At 44.5% G+C, this 21,070-nt stretch overlaps 1 protein-coding gene across 1 annotated transcript in view; it reads right to left on the bottom strand.

Annotated features, from left to right (window-relative positions):
* Window positions 1-5,628: 5,628 nt before the first annotated feature.
* adamts2a (ADAM metallopeptidase with thrombospondin type 1 motif, 2a) overlaps window positions 5,629-21,070 on the bottom strand; it is an 82,774-nt gene continuing 67,332 nt past the window's right edge. The window contains exons 10-22 of the mRNA XM_041894460.2: window positions 17,923-18,036; window positions 17,642-17,787; window positions 17,349-17,524; window positions 13,789-13,922; window positions 12,092-12,215; window positions 11,874-11,954; window positions 11,350-11,513; window positions 10,447-10,606; window positions 9,844-9,976; window positions 9,460-9,667; window positions 9,184-9,313; window positions 8,987-9,061; window positions 5,629-7,014 (exon numbers count right to left, since the gene is read on the bottom strand). Coding sequence (XP_041750394.2) covers window positions 6,125-7,014; window positions 8,987-9,061; window positions 9,184-9,313; window positions 9,460-9,667; window positions 9,844-9,976; window positions 10,447-10,606; window positions 11,350-11,513; window positions 11,874-11,954; window positions 12,092-12,215; window positions 13,789-13,922; window positions 17,349-17,524; window positions 17,642-17,787; window positions 17,923-18,036 — 2,535 coding nt within the window. The 3' untranslated portion in view covers window positions 5,629-6,124. The remainder of the gene's footprint in view (window positions 7,015-8,986; window positions 9,062-9,183; window positions 9,314-9,459; window positions 9,668-9,843; window positions 9,977-10,446; window positions 10,607-11,349; window positions 11,514-11,873; window positions 11,955-12,091; window positions 12,216-13,788; window positions 13,923-17,348; window positions 17,525-17,641; window positions 17,788-17,922; window positions 18,037-21,070) is intronic.

Genomic DNA, 21,070 nt, shown 5'->3' with positions numbered 1-21,070 from the left:
GACCTGTACGCTCTTGTTGGCTGGTCCTCACTACATGTTCGTCGTCAAACCCACTGGCTCCAGGCCATCTATAAATCACTGCTAGGCAAATCCCCGCCTTATCTTAGCACATTGGTCACCATAGCAGCACCCACCCGTAGTCTGCGCTCCAGCAGGTATATCTCACTGGTCATTCCCAAAGCCAACACCTCCTTTGGCCGCCATTCCTTCCAGTTCTCTGCTGCCAATGACTGGAACAAATTGCAAAAATCTCTGAAGCTGGAGACTCTTATCTCCCTCACTAACTTTAAGCATCAATTGTCAGAGCACCTTACCGATCACTGCACCTGTACACAGCCCATCTGAAATTAGCCCACCCAACTACCTCATCCCTATATTGTTATTTATTTTGCTCTTTTGCACCCCAGTATCTCTATTTGCACATAATCTCTTGCACATCTAGCATTCCAGTGTTAATACTAATTGTAATTATTTTGTACTATAGCCTATTTATTGCCTTACCTCCATAACTTGCTACATTTGCACAAACTGTATATATATTTTCTGTTGTATTTTTTTTGGACTTTATGTTTTTTTACCCCATATGTAACTCTGTGTTGTTGTTTTTATCGCACTACTATGCTTTATCTTGGCCAGGTCGCAGTTGTAAATGAGAACTTGTTCTCAACTGGCTTACCTGGTTAAATAAAGGTTAAATAAAATAAATAAATAAAACTCAAGTGTTGCTTTAGCAGTATGCTTAGGGTCATTATCCTGCTGGAAGGTGAACCTCCGTCCCAGTCTCAAATCTCTGGAAGACTGAAACAGGTTTCCCTCAAGAATGTCCCTGTATTTAGCGCCATCCATCATTCCTTCAATTCTGACCAGTTTCCCAGTCACTGCAGACTAAAGACATCCCCACAGCATGATGCTGCCACCACCGTGCTTCACTGTGGGGATGGTGTTCTCGGGGTGATGAGAGGTGCTGGGTTTGCGCCAGACATAGCGTTTTCCTTGATGGCCAAAAAGCTCAATTTTAGTCTCATCTGACCAGAGTACCTTCTTCCATATGCTTGGGGTCTCCCACATGCCTTTTGGCGAACACCACACGTGTTTGCTTATTGTTTTCTTTAAGCAATGGCTTTTTTTCTGGTCACTCTTCCATAAAACCCAGCTCCGTGGAGTGTATGGCTTAAAGTGGTCCTATGGACAGATACTCCAATCTCAGCTGTGGAGCTTTGCAGCTCCTTCAGGGTTATCTTTGGTCTCTTTGTTGCCTCTCTGACTAATGCCCTCCTTGCCTGGTCCATGAGTTTTGGTGGGCGGCCATCTCTTGGCAGGTTTGTTGTGGTGCCATATTCTTTCAATTTTTTAATAATGGATTTAATGGTGCTTTTGTCTGTTGGCAAGGTTAGGGATACTCACACATAATGCTTTTAATATAGTGTTTCTAACATACATATTGATTACATTGTACATGTTCATTTACACAGTAATTATTATTCAGCATGTCCTCACCTGGGATTTGAACTCATAACATCTTGGTTCACAGCATTCAAAGCTTCCTGCTATGCCATCATGTCTGTATCAGTTAATTTGACTATTCTCTCATCATTGATTTAATTTACTTATTTCAACAATTTAAGGGCTTTCTGTATAGTTGTCTAATGTTAGTGGGGCATATTAACCTGTTTTAATTATACTCCTGAATCACTATGATCAATAAAAGCTTTTCTTGAGTGTACTTTTAACAGAGCTGAGATTTGCTTCAAAGTGCATTCACCCTACTGCTTACACCTATCCTAGGGAGGAGGGGTTAGGGTTTCTTCTGGACCGGGCCTAACTATACTAGCCTAATAAGCACATGCTCTAGAGATATCCCTTATTGGGACAGTGGTTAGGTTGTTTGATGCTGGTGGCCTGGGTTCAACACCTGCTAGGGCAGTTACCCTACGCTCACATTCTTAGCAGTTAATGTCATTTTTTGGTAGAATTCTAAATAGCTGAGCATCTTGGAGTCATGACTCTGTAGCTCAGCTGGTAGAGCACAGCGCTTGTAAGGCCAAGGTAGTGGGTTCGATCCCCGGGACCACCCATACACAAAAATGTATGCACGCATGACTGTAAGTCGCTTTGGATAAAAGCGTCTGCTAAATGGCATATTATATTTATTATTTATATTTTAAAGAGAATTCTCGATTGTCTTTTTGAAATCCGCACCACATACTGTATACCTTGTAGAACAAACATGTCTCTGATTAGGAATCACATCAGCTCTCGTCATTGCATTTCTATCTGTAACATTCCTAATTTGTTTGCCGAAACATGGCCCAGATGGTAGTGTTGTTTCTGCTAGAAACATACCCAGAACATGGTTGCCATATTCTGAGAATATCAGAAATGTGTATATTTACACATTCTCACATTTGCCATTTAAGCAATGATGATGCCAGTTATACCAAAACAGTACAAAACACATAGTTCCATCTCCAAGTTTTAATGTGGAAAAACAGACAAATTGCAACAGAATCACTTGCCACAAATCATATGTTAAAGGTGCAATCTGCAGTTGCTACATCAATCTTTGAACGGTGTGGATTTCAAGAAGACTTTGCAGCTGTATAGAATTAATAAATACTAATAACATATGAGAGGTAGTGGAAATATGGTCATAATTCTTGTGCAAAGGGTAATCCTACAGATTCCCATCTTTCAATGAGAAACTCATTTTAATTAGATCAGATAAGTGTGTTGTAACTGTTGCCAAATAATGACATTAACATACAGTGGGGAGAACAAGTATTTGATACACTGCCGATTTTGCAGATTTTCCTACTTACAAAGCATGTAGAGGTCTGTAATTTTTATCATAGGTACACTTCAACTGTGAGAGACGGAATCTAAAACAAAAATCCAGAAAATCACATTGTATGATTTTTAAGGAGTTAATTTGCATTTTATTGCCTGACATAAGTATTTGATCACCTACCAACCAGTAAGAATTCCAGCTCTCACAGACCTGTTAGTTTTTCTTTAAGAAGCCCTCATGTTCTCCACTCATTACCTGTATTAACTGCACCTGTTTGAACTCGTTACCTATATAAAAGACACCTATCTACACACTCAATCAAACAGACTCCAACCTCTCCACAATGGCCAAGACCAGAGAGCTGTGTAAGGACATCAGGGATAAAATTGTATACCTGCACAAGGCTGGGATGGGCTACAGGACAATAGGCAAGCAGCTTGGTGAGAAGGCAACAACTGTTGGCGCAATTATTAGAAAATGGAAGAAGTTCAAGATGACGGTCAATCACCCTCGGTCTGGGGCTCCATGCAAGATCTCACCTCGTGGGGCATCAATGATCATGAGGAAGGTGAGGGATCAGCCCAGAACTACACGGCAGGACATGGTCAATGACCTGAAGAGAGCTGGGACCACAGTCTCAAAGAAAACCATTAGTAACACACTACGCCGTCATGGATTAAAATCCTGCAGCGCACGCAAAGGTCCCCCTGCTCAAGCCAGCGCATGTCCAGGCCCGTCTGAAGTTTGCCAATGACCATCTGGATGATCCAGAGGAGGAATGGGAGAAGGTCATGTGGTCGGATGAGACAAAAATAGAGCTTTTTGGTCTAAACTCCACTCGCTGTGTTTGGAGGAAGAAGAAGGATGAGTACAACCCCAAGAACACCATCCCAACCGTGAAGCATGGAGGTGGAAACATCATTCTTTGGGGATGCTTTTCTGCAAAGGGGGCAGGACGACTGCACCGTATTGAGGGGAGGATGGATGGGACCATGTATCGCGAGATCTTGGCCAACAACCTCCTTCCCTCAGTAAGTGCATTGAAGATGGGTCGTGGCTGGGTCTTCCAGCATGACAATGACCCGAAACACACAGCCAGGGCAACTAAGGAGTGGCTCCGTAAGAAGCATCTCAAGGTCCTGGAGTGTCCTAGCCAGTCTCCAGACCTGAACCCAATAGAAAATCTTTGGAGGGAGCTGAAAGTCCGTATTGCCCAGCGACAGCCACGAAACCTGAAGGATCTGGAGAAGGTCTGTATGGAGGAGTGGGCCAAAATCCCTGCTGCAGTGTGTGCAAACCTGTTCAAGACCTACAGGAAACGTATGATCTCTGTAATTGCAAACAAAGGTTTCTGTACCAAATATTAAGTTCTGCTTTTATGTCATGCAATAAAATGCAAATTAATTACTTAAAAATCATACAATGTGATTTTCTGGATTTTTGTTTTAGATTCAGTCTCTCACAGTTGAAGTGTACCTATGATAAAAAATTACAGACCTCTACATGCTTTGTAAGTAGGAAAACCTGCAAAATCGGCAGTGTATCAAATACTTGTTCTCCCCACTGTATATTGCTAAGATCGTAAGAGTAGGGCGACCCCACTAGCGAGTCTCAAACCCAGGCCACCAGCATCAATGACAAACACCCTAACCACTGTCCCAATAAGGGATATCTCTAGGGCATGTGTTTAATGAGCTAGTATAGTTAGGCCCTGTCCAGAAGAAACCCTAACCCCTCCTCCCTAGGTACTTGTGTATATCTGAAACAACTTGATAGGTGTAAGCAGTAGGGTGAATGCACTTTCAAATAAATCTCAGCTCTGTGAAAAGTATTTTATTGATGATAGTGATTCAGGAGTATCAGTAAAACAGGTTAATATGCCCCACCAACATTAGACACCTATACACAAAACCCTTAAATTGCTGAAATAAGTACATCAAATCAATGATGACACAATCGTCAGATTAATGGATATCTGATACAGACATGGCCACCATGACCGTGTCCGATATCCATTAGTCTGACTATTTAGGGCAGGAAAATCAGAGTACCATGGACCAAGAGGTTGAGTTCAAATCCCAGGTGAGGACATGTTGAATAATAGTTAGTGATTAATTGAACTTGCACAATGTAATCATGTGTGTCAAATATGTAAGCTAAAAGCACTGTGTGTGTGTGAGTATACCTAACTATGAATGGATCAGTGGTATACCGATCAGGGCCTTGATCGGCTCAGCAACAAGATGTGTAATGGATATTTTTTGACGTTTTTGCAATGTTTCCATGAAACGTTTCTAGAACATTAATATCTTATGTTCTGAGAACATGGCAACCATCTTCTGTGTATGTTTGGTAGGGCGTTGATGGAATATTCTCCGAACCCTCAGAAACCTGGACACATGAATGTTCTTGCAACATTCCCATGAAATGTGACTATAACATTAATATCTTATGCTCTGAGAACATGCACCAGCACCAGCACCCACTGTCACAGGACACCATCACCCACTTACCCCAAGGTGGCTCAACTTACCCCGTCCCTATACTCAACTTACCCTATACCCGGGGTAAGTTGTGCCAAGATACAGTACCACTTATGTTATGTTTTCAAAACTGTTGTTTACATGAATTCTGATTATTTCCAGGGATAAACAAGAAAGAATAATATATGTAGATATCTTTATTAGAAAGAATACTACAGTATATTTCCCTTGAGACTGAATGTAAAAAATGAATCAACATACTCCACTCTCCCCTATATATACTGTATACTGTGTATATATACTGTGTGTGTATATACATATGTGTGTGTGTGTGTGTGTGTGTGCATACATTCTTTATGTATGGGTGGTCCTGGGAATCAAACCCACTACCCTGATGTTGCAAGCACCATGCTCTACTAACTGAGCTACAAAGGTCCAAATTGTAAATTGTAAACTGTAAATTGTTTACAATCTAAACAAAAGTATAATATGTATTGACATCAAAGCATAAAAGACTATTCAATTTCTCTTCATTGCCAAGCAGCGAGTACAAATGTGCAATTATCACTCAAGAGAATGGATTTACAGAAGAGTAATTATAGAGTTAGTATATTCATTTCTCAATATTGTGTCTGTTTAGTCCATTTCTGTCCCCTTTCCTCATTGGATAAAAAAGCAAAGCAGGCCAAATTCCAATCTTCAAGCCACAAGTTTTAATTTCTACATGACTGACAGTCTCTGAACTGGAATGAGTGGTTTCACTTTGGTTCCATTAAAACGGAATTGTTTGCAGGTGTTCAATAGGAATATCCCCATATAGAGCACTAACAAAGATGACTTGAATGACTGACTATCAAGGTTTTCTTTTTGCTCGTCTGAGAAGTAAGTCTTGCCTCCTTTTCTCGGCTAGGAGTTCTTGTATCCTTTTGTTTCGTGTCGTTTCTCGGAATGGAGGCCGTATTCTAGGAACAAAGTGGTTTTGAGAGACCTCATTGTCTACACCAACGATCCTGTACGGCACGTCCACCGAGTTGTTTTCTCTCTTGTCCCCTGTCCGGTGGGGGGCTATGGTGGAGGGCATGAGTGTCACAATGACCCTACGCTGTGTTGGAATGGTTTTCCGTCTCTTGTCTCCTTTAGGTCTGGAAGTGGATGGAGCCAGGGTCATCCAGGACTTCCTCTCAATAACATCAACCCAAGCTGTGGTGGACTTGGGGACATTTGTAGTTCTGAGAGGTAATGGGTCCTGATTGGTGGGGATTGTGGTGGGTTCCGCGGTAGTGACGGTGATGACGGTGGTGCTGGGAACCGTAGTCTCCTCAGTGGTGGTGGGTGGAGATTTAGGACTTCTGGCAGTAACCGGGGGGGTGGTTACTCTTCTGGGCCGTCTAGTGGTTAATACAGGGGTGGTGGTAGGACTATATTTTTTTGTTGTGCTGTGTTCGTCGGTTTTGGTTGTATACTCCCCATAATCATCATACTCGACATAAGCAAAGTCAGTACTATATATCCCAGTGGTGGATTTGGGTCTGAGGGTTATTGTGGGGGTTGTTGAATAGGTGCTGTTGGTGGGGGTGGGTAGTGTGGTGTACCTCCAGGGCCCAGTGGTGAAGTTCTGGCCCATAGTGGTGAAGTTCCCCTCGGTGCAGGACTTGCAGCACATCTGTCTGTACCCAGGGTTGGTGCAGTACATGCTCAGCACCGCCATACGACAGAACGCTGACCTATCCCCCTTACACTGCCCTGAAACACAAAGCAACAAACATTTCAGAAACAAAACACAACCGCTACAAACATAATAAACCATAAACTACCTCAAAGAAAGAAAAAGTGAGAAAGTAACAGAAAAGGCTACTGTGATTAATCAAGCATAAAGGAAAGGAATGCTTTGTTTGTCATGCTTAATCAGATGTAAGGATGTAAACGGTAAGCTACAGTTGTTCTTCATCTTATTAGTCATCACTCTAGGTGTATAATCTGTGAGACAAAAAGTTGAATCATTTTAGAATGAGTTTATTTGTTGGGTTTGGGCTGCACTACTGAAACAATCTAGAAACCAAAGTCATATAATACACTCTCCCTGTCAAATATATGAAGCTGTCTATGCAGTTCAGAATGGAGCTGTTTGTCTTGATTGAGTACATTAAATCAGAAGGTACTGTACACAGTTAACAATTTGGTAAACACTTTGGTTAAGAACTGCATAACACCAGTAAGCCAAAACAGATTAACAATAACTGATATAAACACTGGTTGTCAAGGGAAACAATAAATGTGTTCTTCTTTGTGTAAAAGGAACAGCACATTTAGTGTCTCCTGATAAGCATAAAAACTCTTAATCCAGTATCTCTGATAAAAATAATTTTTGACCAATATATAGTAAGGAACACATACTTTCAGGCCTTACAAGTTGGCTGGTAAAAGCACACAATTCATTGTTGTCACCAAGTTGAGAAACTTGCTCCTTAATACAGGCAACACAATTTGATACACTGTAGATACTCCCAAGTCACAGTTCAAGTCTTGTTGACACAGGGTTTTCCCCATGGCGGTCAGAATATAGCTTGTCACAATAATGATACAATGATAATAAATGATGATATCTGTGTTGTCCATGAAGGTGCTGTGAATAGAATCCATTTGGTTGTAAACATCAAGTTCAAGTTATTTTTTCATCCTCTGCTGTATCACACAAGAAAAAAACATACTTTTTTTATTTCTCTCAACAGCCTAATAAGGCAAAGCTATTCTCCAGATGTTTATGACAAAATCATTGCATGAGGTATCTGAGTATCTTTTTGACTAATGCCTTACAATTACACACAAACAAACAAGCATTTAGAGATGTAAGGACACATTTCAGTTTCCTTGGTCTTACGCACAAAATGTGTTTTGAGTAAAAGTCACAGTACTTTCTGAAAGTGAGAATGAACCATACTCACCTCCCCATAAACATTCTGGCCTCCTTACTTAATTTCCATACTGTTTAATGATCATTAAACATTTCACTTAAATATTTAGGTAGAATTTATACAAAAATACATATATGGTACGGTAACAGTCAGTAATGGAGAGACTTATTTTTGTGGAACTATTTCTGTTGATAATCGTGTATACATATTGTATAACTATAATGAGCATGAGTCTGCTGCACCTTTTGTGTTAACAATCATGGAAGAAATGTCTCTCCCAAAAAAAACTTTCCAGCTTCTTGTTATCAAATCCACTGCATAACTCCATATTCACTTCCATGGAGTGTCCCAGGTTGAAACCCAACAACACGCAACCAGTGAGCGACTCCATAAACAGAGGCTAGGCCACGACCATAGTCCTGCATTCAGGCATTAATAGAGCCTTATCAGGGTGGGAACTTCCATTTCTCTCTTCAGTGAGTGTTCAAGGCCAGCTCTGCAGCCTACAGTACAGTAAGACTCGTGAAGGAGAGAGTGTATGTGTGTGAGAGAAAGAGCCAAAGAGCCAGAGACCACGGTACAAGAAGACTCCATCCCTCAGCCAGACAGAGAAGCCACAGTCAGGCAGGAGCTTTCAGAGCCATCCTCCAGTGTAGAGGAGAACAGGAGAAGAGGAGAAGAGGAAAAGAGCCACTATCAAGGCAGTCTGCCCCGCAGAGAGAGGCAGAGAGAGAAGGGTAGAGCCCAGGTAAGCAGAGGCATGCAGCGGACCCCGCGCTCAGCGCTATAGAGGGGACGTTTACTTGAGGAGATCTTGGGTACAGGAAACTCTGGGTTGGACCGTGACAGCCACTGGATCAAAAAGTTTTTTCCGTCACCTGAGAACAAAACAAACAGAAAAGGATTGTGCACGGTGTGAAAATCAAATAATATTGTATCAGTAATAAAAAATGTTATGTACTTGTGTTCAATAACTTAAGCTTTGTGATTGGACAGTCACCTGTGCAGGGGACTAGCTGGCAGGTTCTGAGTGTGATGGGTTTGGTTTCCATGCAGAGTCCCACTGAGTTATCAGGAGTGTTACACAGAACCTGGCGCTCCTGGGTCCCGTTGCCACACGTCACCGAACACTAAAACACACACACACACACACACACACACACGACACTCCTCTGAGTTAAAGATTTCAAGGAAACAAGTGTTTTCCTGTCAATCTTATATTTGCTGTCGGTAATGGTGGAGAACTATTCACATTTGTCTTTCAACATCTACGTACCTGGGACCAGGGTCCTACTCTCCACTGGGCAGGGCAGAGCTGGCGGTTGCAGGGTCGTCTTCCCTCTGGCCTGTCATCATTACAGTACTTGCTATGGATGGAGCGTTGGCCACCGCCAGAGAGGGGCTGCTGACAGCGTACAGAGCGGCTCTGGTAGCCAGTCTTCCCACAGGATGAACTGCACTCCTCCCAGTCCCCAGTGATCCAACTGGAGAATAGAGTAGACACACACATAACCATACAGGTAGAGTGAGAACAGAAATGACTTACTGAGACATAACAGGAATATGAATAGCTTATATACAGACATAGTAATACAATAGTTACATAGAACATTCACAGCACACATATCAAACAAACACACACATAAATGCATTCACATACACTGGCTGGGAGCACTCTTTCTGGTTGCAATCCCTGCTGATAGCTCTGAGATTGTCGATGTTCACACAGTGGGTGCGGTGGACCATCTTCCCATCTGACTTTCTCCTGCAGCCAAACCTTGTGTACTGCTTACCTATAGAGGGTACAGAGTGTACACAATACCACTCACATCAACAATGTCGGTCAATATCCAATGTTATTTGACAGGTAGCACTTTCCTGCAGTCAATGACCAAAAGAGCCCTCTGGCTTCATGGGTGAAATGTTATTAATAATTTTCCTAATTTCCTAATTAATAATGATGAATAAATCCAGTGTTTCTATGTCAAACAATTGTGTTATATTTCAGTCTTCTGTGATGTACAGTATATAAAGTGTAATATTGGGATGCAAACTCACAATTGAATACATTTCAACTCTATATCTGATATGGTACAGGTGTCTTCTTTTTTAAAGCCCATAGCCATGTGTGTGAGGTTTATACTTTTGTTTCAATGTAGATGTGTTTAAGACTACCCAGAATCACTTTGTGTGACCCTGATTCAGCCCAATGCAGTAAAGGTTTTTAATAGCCGATTTATTGACACTTTTAAAGACTGCCTACCTCCTCCACAGGGTTTAGAGCACTGAGACCACTTCTTCAGAGCCCACTCAAAGTAGGCTGTGTCCTCCTGCACCAGGTTGCTCTCTATGGATGACTGCAGCTTCTCGTGGAGAATGTATTTGTAGGAGAGGGTCACTTTGGAGTCACCGTGGGAACGGATCTGTGGGAGGAAAAGATACAGTAAATGCCATAAATGACAAATTGTAAGTTATAGAGCAGCTTGAGATGTGGCAAACATGACAGTGACAATGATATGGTACGTTTTCTTTAACTACTGTGCATTTTCTTTAAAGGCCCACACTATTAGGTTGGAATAATACTGTGAAATTGTGAAAATGATCAATTTCAGCCTGTTTTGGTGGGATGTAGTTTTGGCCTTCCATAGAGACATCACCATGCGATAAAGTAGTTAATAAATCAATAAGAAAGAGAGGTCCAAACCTCTTTGCCAAAACCAGCAAATTTTTCATTTTCTCCTCCACACTCAGACCACTCCTAGACAGTCCTAGCAAGATTCTTGCCTGAGAAATTGCTCTTTGCTAAGAAGCTATTTTTTAATTGAAAACAATCACAGTAACGTTGTGACCCAAAAATGATTTGATATTGAGATAAAAACAGCTGCATTGGACCTTTAACTAACTCCACATGAGGCAAACAGATGCTCTGAGGTTTTTTGCCAATGATATGGCTGGATAGTGGATACTCACTGCACAGAGAACATTTCAGGTTAAATGATTTCCTGAAGCTACTCCTACTATATCCGTTGGTGAGGTGATTTAACTAAAAGTGGGTAAGGACGAAACAATGACATTAAAAACATTGCTCTGTGACATGTAGACTACACATTAATACAGGTAATCTCAGCAATTTTTACTTGTCAGGGACCTGAGTATATTGACTCACCATGACCAGAACAGCATATCCGAGAGGTCCTGTGGTCTGGACGGTCTCCATGTCGTCATGGTTGTGGTACTCCCACTCCACCCCCTTCTCTATCACCGTACGGGACTCTGGAAACTCATCCTCATCATTCAGAAACAGATGACCTGTGGCCTGGTTCTTCACCGCTGACACAAGGAGAACAAGGAGAAAAGGAAATATTAATGTTTGGTTTCTTTTCCCTCTCAGAATTACACTTTTGGTTATTCATAGCAGGAACAAACCAGAGACATTTGGCAGGATTATGATGATGAGCATTAGAGCAGTGTAAATCAGTATCTGCAGGTGATCTCTTCCCAGCAGTCCAGAGCCACTATTGGCAGTCAACTACAGTTGTCTGTACTCTCAGCCAAAATCTGACTGAAGCAGCAATTAATAACAACCCTCCTTACCCAAGCTAGTCACTGATTACTGATTTATAGAGGCCAACGTCCAGGATATTAACGACCCACTCTGATATTCACAGAACCGTTATTAAATAAACCTACCGAGGATGTGAGGGGTCCCCTTGAACTCCTTGATCAACAGATGCCTGGCCCCTCGGGGGATTTCAAGTATCTTGAGGAAACCTGAAACATACCGCAAACAAAATAGATGTGTGATGACGAAGAGGCTCCTTGGTATCAAAACAGCTTTAGATACCGAGAAGAGCATCCCTAGACTCCCATTAAAAAATAACAACTAGTGAAGTTGAGGAGGGGCTCACCTTGTTTTTTAGCACTTCTAGTGAAGTTCCCCTTGATGATCTTACAGCTGGAGTTGTCTCCACCACATATCCCACATTTGTCCTCCTGCGTGTCTGAGGCTATCTGGTTATCACAGCCCACGTGCTGTAGAGAGATAAGCTGAGTCAGTGTTTGGGAGTATGGGATCAGGCTCAGGAGTGGACCTGGATGGGTCAATCAGGACAAAGACATTCTTTCGGACAAAAAAAATTCGGACAACCTCCTCCCCCCCTCCCATTGCACATTCAACATTTAAGAGTTGTACAGTGCCGTCCACCTCATTACTCCTTCCTCTAAGCTGTGCGCGGGCGTGCAGTGGCACCGAAACTGCTGCGCACCTCCCCAGGACTGCCTTGCAGAAGAAATATCAGCCCACAGAGAGCAGCACAAGATTGAACTTCACTTAACTTTCTAGAGCAGTGGTCACCAACCGGTCGATCGCGAAGGTACAAACTCTGCCTCCCCAGCGGGCCCGGAGAGCAAATCAAGTGCACTATAGGACTACCGCTGGCCAATCGGATGGCTCAGATGTAGCGGGCATAAAAGAAAGCTAGAGAAAAGTTGATACTGTGAGATTTCAAAATGTTTAAAACCATGGCTAGAGAGAGACTGTCAACGAATACAGCAAAGAGCTGCTGTTTTTATGAGTGAGTTTAAGTTCTTACTCAGCACTGTCAACACTTTGTATTCAACACTTTTATAAGCCATAAAATGTGCGTTTTTACTATTTCCATTCAGAGCTACAACAAGCACTGCAGCAGTAATGAATGAGTAGGAAAGTGTATCTATAGGCTTACGTTGTTATTATTAGCGGCTTGGGTCTTTTTTAATATCGAGGAATATTTCAATTTCTCTGTTCATAGGAGTAACAACATGAATTTGTGCATGAGGCAGAAATAATGCGGTGTGACTCGAGTTTCACCATCAGCTGGAAGACGGTGTCCCTTTTTGGTCAGTGTCAGTAGGGGAAAGGGATCGTAGAGGGACGTTGAGAGGCGGACCCTCAGATGCAGGCGCCATCAGCCCAGTAAAATAAAAAACGATTGATTTAAATGTATGCTCACTCAGCTGTGCCTCACAAGTAATACAACAACGGATCTATTACCGGTGTGATCATATAGCCGACCTCAAATAATAATAATAAATAATAAGTCCCGTGTAGCTCAGTTGGTAGAGCATGGTGTTTGCAATGCCAGGGTTGTGGGTTCGATTCCCACGGGGGGCCAGTATGAAAATGTATGCACTCACTAACTGTAAGTCGCTCTGGATAAGAGCGTCTGCTAAATGACTTAAATGTAAATTACTCATTCTACTCTAATAAGGTGGACAGACAGTATAATATAATACATTATATTTCAATATTTATTCCATGGAAAGGGAAAGTAGGGGATAAAGGATTCCATACACATGAAAAGATGAGAGAGAGAGAGAGAGAGAGAGAGAGAGAGAGAGAGAGAATGAATATGCATGTGGGTGCAATGGTTTTCGTCAGTATGGATAAACAGTGAGTTTGGCAAACCCACATGGAAAACGGTCATAACTTAAAATGCACCAGACCAGAGAAAATACCCAGTAGCAGGAAGAGATTTATGGGATTGTATAAGGCATCGTAATGTTTATGGCCATATTTAATAATGTCCCTTCATGCATGACTTCTGTAGACCTGGGCGATGCCTACCTCACAGTCCCCCCGCACACAGACACTGTAAGGGTCTTTGTAGGAGCAGCGTGTGCCATCGTGAACCATCCTGTTCATGGCCACCACGTCTCCTGTCTCCTTGGACTGGCAGTAGAGTTGACATCTCTCATCAGCTACAGTACAGAGAGGAAAGGGGAGGAGAACAGGATATAGGAGTTAATGAAGAAATTATAGTCATACAGTACATGTTTTCAGCTTTCTTTGATTGTGCCTGTATTCCTGTCCATATCCCACCAGCACAAATGAAACAATTTGAACAAACAATATTTTTAATTCTATATCATACTATGTCTGCATTATTTTGTTTTAGTCATGAGGATACACATTTATGGCAGAAACAACATAATAATACAATAGGGCACTGTAAGGGTGTGTAATGAGAACCTTCATATATAAAGCTAATCAAATAACACAATAACAATATTTCACCCCGGAGGAAAGCAGGAGGGATATTCCTGAGTAATGACAATTCCATGTGTCCTTACTTAAACACTAGCCTGACCGACGTTCCCCCGACATGTGGAGAGGCATGGCCTGTCTGTCTGAGGGCCTCTCAGATTCCCAAGTAAACCAATCATTCCCCAGTGACCCAACTCAGAACAATCATTATAGTCGCCAAGAGACTTGAGCTGCTGGGTCATAAACTGAGCTGATACAGCCTTCAAATCAAAATCAAATCAAATGTATTGGTCACATACACATAGTTAGCAGATGTTATTGCGAGTGTAGCGAAATGCTTGTGCTTCTAGTTCCGACAGTGCAGCAATATCTAGCAAGTAGTATCTAACAGTCCTACAACACAAACCTAATACACACAAATCTAAGTAAAGGAATGGAATAAGAATATATAAATATATATGTCATTATCATTATCAGAGTGGCATAGTCTAAGATGCAATAGATAGTATAGAATACAGAATATACATATGAGATGGGTAATGCAAGATATGTAAACATTAAAGTGGCATTATTAAAGTGACTAGTGTTCCATTTATTAAAGTGGCCAGTGATTTTCAAGTCTGTATGTAGGTAGCAGCCTCTCTGTGCTAGTGATGGCTGTTTAACAGTCTGATGGCCTTGAGAAAGAATATGTTTTTCAGTCTCTCGGTTCCAGCTTTGATGCACCTGTACTGTCCTCACCTTCTGGCAGATAGCAGGGTGAACAGGCAGTGGCTCGGGTGGTAGTTGTCCTTGATTATCTTTTTGGCCTTCCTGTGACATCGGGTGCTGTAGGTGTCCTGGAGGGCAGGTAGTTTGCCCCCGGTGATGCGTTGTGCAGACTGCACCACCCTCTGGAGAGCCATGCGGTTGTGGGCTGTGCAGTTGCCGTACCAGGCGGTGATACAGCCCGACAGGATGCTCTCAATTGTGCATCTGTAAAAGTTTGTGAGGGTTTTAGGTGACAGGCCAAATTTCTTCAGCCCCCTGAGGTTGAAGAGACGCTGTTGCGCCTTCTTCACCACACTGTCTGTGTGGGTGGACCATTTCAGTTTGTCAGTGATGTGTACGCCAAGGAACTTTTCACCTTCTCCACTGCTGTCCCGTCGATGTGGATAGGGGGGGTACTCCTTCTGCTGTTTCCTGAAGTCCATGATCATCTCCTTTGTTTTTTTTACATTGAGTGAGAGATTATTTTCCTGGCACCACACTCCCAGAGCCCTCACCCTCCTCCCTGTAGGCTGTCTCATCGTTGTTGGTAATCAAGCCTACTACTGTTGTGTCGTCTGCAAACTTGATGATTGGGTTGGAGGCGTGCATGGCTACGCAGTCATGGGTGAACAGGGAGTACAGGAGGGGGCTGAGCACACACCATTGTGGGGCCCCAGTGTTGAGGATTAGCGAAGTGGAGATGTTGTTTCCTACCTTCACCACCTGGGGGTGGCCCGTCAGGAAGTCCAGGACCCAATTGCACAGGGCGGGGTTGAGACCCAGGGCCTCAAGCTTGATGATGAGCTTGGAGGGTACTATGGTGTTGAATGCTGAGCTATAGTCAATGAACAGCATTCTTACATAGGTATTCCTCTTGTCCAGATGAGATAGGGCAGTGTGCAGTGTGATGGCGATTGCATCGTCTGTGGACCTATTGGGGCGGTATGCAAATTGAAGTGGGTCTAGGGTGACAGGTAAGGTGGAGGTGATATGATCCTTGACTAGTCTCTCAAAGCACTTCATGATGACAGAAGTGAGTGCTACAGGGCGATAGTCATTTAGTTCAGTTACCTTTGCATTCTTGGGTACAGGAACAATGGTGGCCATCTTGAAGCATGTGGGGATGGCAGACTGGGATAGGGAGAGATTGAATATGTCCGTAAAGACACCAGCCAGCTGGTCTAAATGTCTTACTCACGTCGGCCACGGAGAAGGAGAGCCCACAGTCCTTGGTAGCTGGTGCGTCGGTGGCACTGTGTTATCCTCAAAGCGGGCACAGAACTTGTTTAGCTTGTCTGGCAGCAAGATATCGGTGTCCGCGACGTGGCTGGTTTTCCTATTGTAGTCTGTGATTGTCTGTAAACCCTGTCACATACGTCTCGTGTCTGAGCCGTTGAATTGCGACTCCACTTTGTCTCGATATTGACGTTTTGCCTGTTTGATTGCCTTGCGGAGGGAACGACCATATTCCCCGTCACCTTGCCATGGTTAAATGCGATGGTTCGTGCTTTCAATTTTTCGCGAATGCTGCCATCTATCCACGGTTTCTGGTTAGGGTAGGTTTTAATAGTAACTTGTGAAGTAGTGTGAATATCAGTGCAGCCAGATGCTTCTCCTCCTTCTCCTCCTTCTCCTCCTCCTCCTCCTCCTCCTCTTCTTCCTTCTCCTTCTCCTGCTCTTCCTCCTCCCTTTCCTCCTCCCCTGCTCTCCACTTAGAGCTCAGCTGTCTGTTTTAGCTATGGGCCACCTTATGTAACTTCAGATTTTTATGATGGTTTGCCATGGAAATTGGTCCTGGCCTCACAACGGAAGAATGAGAGCAGTGGTGTAAACTTTTTCCTCTCTCTGCCTCTACAAAGCCTCCAGGTCAACTTCTGAGTAAAAAAGCCATCTGGCCTCTGAACAGTCAATGGGTGGAGAAGGCAAGCACACCACAGGAGGTTGGTGGCACCTTAATTGGGGAGGATGGGCTCGTGGTAATGGCTGGAGCAGAATAGGTGGAATGGTATCAAACACATAGTTTCTATGTGCTTGATGCCATTCCATTTGCTCCATTCCAGCCATTATTATGAGCCGTCCTCCCCTCAGCAACCTCCACTGATGCACAAGTACCAATCAAAGAGGAGAGGTGTTAGGATGGAGAAAGTCCAACTCTTATTATACCCTGCTTATATTCTAGGTATTTTTGTGTCCATTTTGTGAGTGTACTTGTGTAGATTATGATATTTTCACGATGAATAACTAATCATCAAGAAAGTGGTAGTTATGCTATAACACAGTCCACATGTTTAAGAATAGTGCTAAAGGAAATTAACGTCAGTCTGAACCCTTCTCTTGTCCCTCTGTCTTTTTCCAAGCCTTTTGATTCCCAGGCAGCGCTGTGGACTTACGGTCAGGATGCTCATAGGGCAGCCAGTGGTGCTTGGTGTTGTCATACTCAAAGTATGGGTCCCACATCTTGCACTGCTCCTCCCTGAAGTCAGCGAAGGGCTTGGAGCACTCCTCTAGGTTGCACAGCTGGAACTCATAGCTGTTGCCATAGCAGGTGCGTCCTCCATTGGCAGGGCTGAGTTATGGCAAAGGAGAGAGACAGCGGGTATTCCTTACATTTGAGACATTTTAGACATCTTCCTATCATGAGGAGAGCGTAAATGCATACATATCAGTCTTGTGTTGTACTCACATTGGGTTGTCACACTGACGGGTCCGGAAGCGCACACCACCCCCACAGGTGCGAGAGCAGGAGCCAAAGTTACTCCACGTGCCCCAAGCACCATCCTGCCTTAGAATGTCTGGGGTCAACTTGATGCAGTAACCCTTGAAGCAGTGCTGAAAGAGAGGGAGGGAGGGAACGAGAGAGAGATAGAGAGAGAGAACCAGGGTGAGAGGAAGATAGTTGTTACTGCTTATGTTTACACAAACACTGTAGCAAAGCATTAACATGTAAAGAGGAATCTTTCTCACCTTCCCCGGTGCACACTTAGTGCCGTCGATGGGCGGACCCTTCTTGGTTTTGCAGAAGAATGGGTTTTCTGGGTGACTGCACCAGAGCTGCTTGCAGGGGTCATAGGTGCTGTACTAAAAGAAACAGATTCATGCTCTCTCTCACACATGTAGCTGAAGAAAGCTTCCCACAGCCTTGACATGTCAACCAAGAAAACATCAACAGTATTGTGTGTACACAACCGTCCAACATTGTCATTGGTGGTATTAACTTAATACTATACCAGTCCAATATATCTCTAATATTTTTAATAGATGTAAGCTTACACAAGATATGGTTTACTCAGGTCAATAAATAATACAGACCTATAAGCTTGCTGCCAGCTCTTAGCAAACTGTTGGGAAAAATGGTGTTTTACCAAATACAATGCTATTCCTCTGTAAACAAATTAACAACAGCCTTTCAGTGTCACGACTTCCTCTGAAGCTGCCTCCTCTCCTTGTTTGGGCAGGCTTCGGCGTTCGTCGTCACCAGTCTTCAAGCCACTGGCGCTCCTCATCTCATCATTCCATTTGTTTTGTCTTGTTTATTACACACACCTGGTTCATATCCCCTCATCAGTACCTGTATAAGTGTTCCCTCTGCCTCCCATGTCTTTGTGTGTGATTGTTTATTGTGGAGGTTACTATAGCTCGGTGGAGCTATATTGTATTTTGTATCGCCGGGATATTCACCCGTGTGCCTTGTTTTCTCCAGTGCGCCGTTTTACCGCACTGTAGCGTTTCACGCATTGCTGTGTACCGCTGTATTGCCGAATAAACCATTTATTCTGTGATTTACCCTCCTGCGCCTGACTCCGTCCAAAATCACCCGCTACAGAATCACACACCCAACAGAGTCAGCAGGAGCTGGGAATATGCCTAGAGTCGTTGAGCGGGTCCGGGAGCATTCCAACATGTTAGCCAGCTTGGGCTAAGCGATGGATCGGGTTCTCCAGGTCGACCAACGCCTGGAGAGGAGAGGACCCGACCCTTCGGGACCAGCTGAGCGACCGGATCCAGCCACCCACACCCCAGCGCCCAGAGATATTCAACTATCTCGACCAAGGGAGCACGACGGGACAGCGGCCCGCTGCCAGGGATTCCTCCTGCAGCTGGACCTCTACTTTTCCACCATCAGCCCGGCACCATCGGAGCGGGAGAAGGTGTCCACCCTCGTCTCCTGCCTCTCGGGGAAAGCCCTGGAGTGGGCCAACGCGGTCTGGAGTGAAGGAGGAGACGCGTTGGACAATTACGGGGCGTTCAATCGCCTCTTCCGGGCAGTCTTTGATCATCCCCCTGAAGGTAGAGAGGCAGGCGAGCGTCTGGTCCATCTGAGGCAGGGGACGAGGACCGCACAAGACTTTGCCCTGGAGTTTAGAACTCTAGTGGCTGGGTCCGGGTGGAACGAGCGGGCCCTCATCAACCACTTCCGCTGCAGCCTGCGTGAGGACGTCCGAAGGGAGCTAGCCTGCTGGGATACCACGTTGACTTTCAACCAGCTGGTGGACATGGCCATCCAGTTGGACAACCTGCTGGCTTCAAGAGGACGTCCTTGAAGGGGCCTGCCCATTTCACCCCCCTTCAACCCGGATTACGTTCCGATGGAGCTGGGTGGTGCAGCGATCCGGGAGAACAGAGGACGACAGATCCAGTGTCACTCCTGTGGCAAGAGAGGACATTCTGCTGCACGCTGTCGTCCGAGTTCTTCTGGGTCTGGAGGCGGCAGGTAGGGCACTCTTGCATCACCCCAGGTAGAGTAAACCCACACTCGTTCAGAGCCCTCTGCTGCGTACTTCACCATACACGTCAACTTTCCTGATTCCCCAGTGTAAGGCGCTGGTCGATTCAGGCGCAGCTGGGAACTTTATGGACAGATCTTTAGCTAATAGTCTAGGTATTACATTGGTTCCCCTACCCATTCCATTGCCCATCAAAGCACTTGACAGTCGACCATTAGGGTCAGGTTTTGTTAGGGAAGTTACAGCACCAGTCACAATGATTATGCAGGAGACCCATAGGGAGCAAATCACCTTTTATATTATTGCGTCCTGTGATTTCCCTGTTGTGTTGGGTCTTCCCTGGCTCGCACTACATGACCCCAACTTTTCATGGCCGTAGAGGGTTATCACGGGGTGATCGCGAGAGTGTCAGGGTAGGTGTCTAGCTGTTTCAGTATGTGCAACCACGGTGGAAAGTCCAGACACTACCTCCACCGTGCGCATTCCCCCCAAATACCTCGACTTTGCGCATGCGTTTTCCAAAATGCAGGCGACCAAATTACCACACCATCGGTTAGACACTGTGCCTCCCAGGAGTCATGTATATCCCCTGTCGCAGGCTGAAACGGAGGCTATGGAGACACACGTCTCCGAGTCCCTGCGCCAGGGGTTCATACGTCCCTCCACTTTGCCCGCCTACTCAAGTTTATTTTTCGTGAAGAAGAAAGACGGAGGTCTGCGCCCTTGCATTGATTACCGGGCACTTAATCAAACTACCATTCGCTATAGTTACCCTCTACCCCTCATCTCCTCTGTTATCGAATCAATGCATTGGGCACGCTTCTTCACAAAATTAGATCTCCGGAGTGTGTACAACCTGGTGCGTGTCCGGGAAGGGGACGAGTGGAAGACAGCATTTAGCAAAACCACGGGGCATTATGAATACCTGGTGATGCCGTACGGGTTGATGAATGCTCCATCAGTCTTCCAGTCCTTTGTGAATGAGGTGTTTCGGGACATGCTTGGTCGCGGTGTGGTGGTCTACATTGATGACATTCTGGTATATTCCGCTATGTGCGCCGAGCATGTGTCCCTGGTTCGCAAAGTGCTGGCCCAACTGTTGGAGCATGACCTTTATGCCAAGGCAGAAAAGTGTCTGTTCTTCCAACAGTCCGTCTCCTTCCTCGGATACCACATCACCACCTCAAGTGTGGAGATGGAGGGAGACCGCATTTTAGCTGTGCATAATTGGCCGACTCCAACCACGGTAAAGGAGGTGCAGCGCTTTATTGGTTTTGCCAATTACTATCTGGGGTTTATTGGGGCTTTGGCAAGGTCACAGCTCCCATAAACTCTCTGTTGAAGGGTGGGCCGTCCCGGCTCCGCTGGTCTGCTGAGGCTGACAGGGC

The sequence above is a fragment of the Coregonus clupeaformis genome, chromosome 13, assembly GCF_020615455.1.
Source record: "Coregonus clupeaformis isolate EN_2021a chromosome 13, ASM2061545v1, whole genome shotgun sequence".
In the NCBI taxonomy this organism is placed as follows: Eukaryota; Metazoa; Chordata; class Actinopteri; order Salmoniformes; family Salmonidae; genus Coregonus; species Coregonus clupeaformis.
This window is presented reverse-complemented; position numbering and strand designations above follow the sequence as displayed.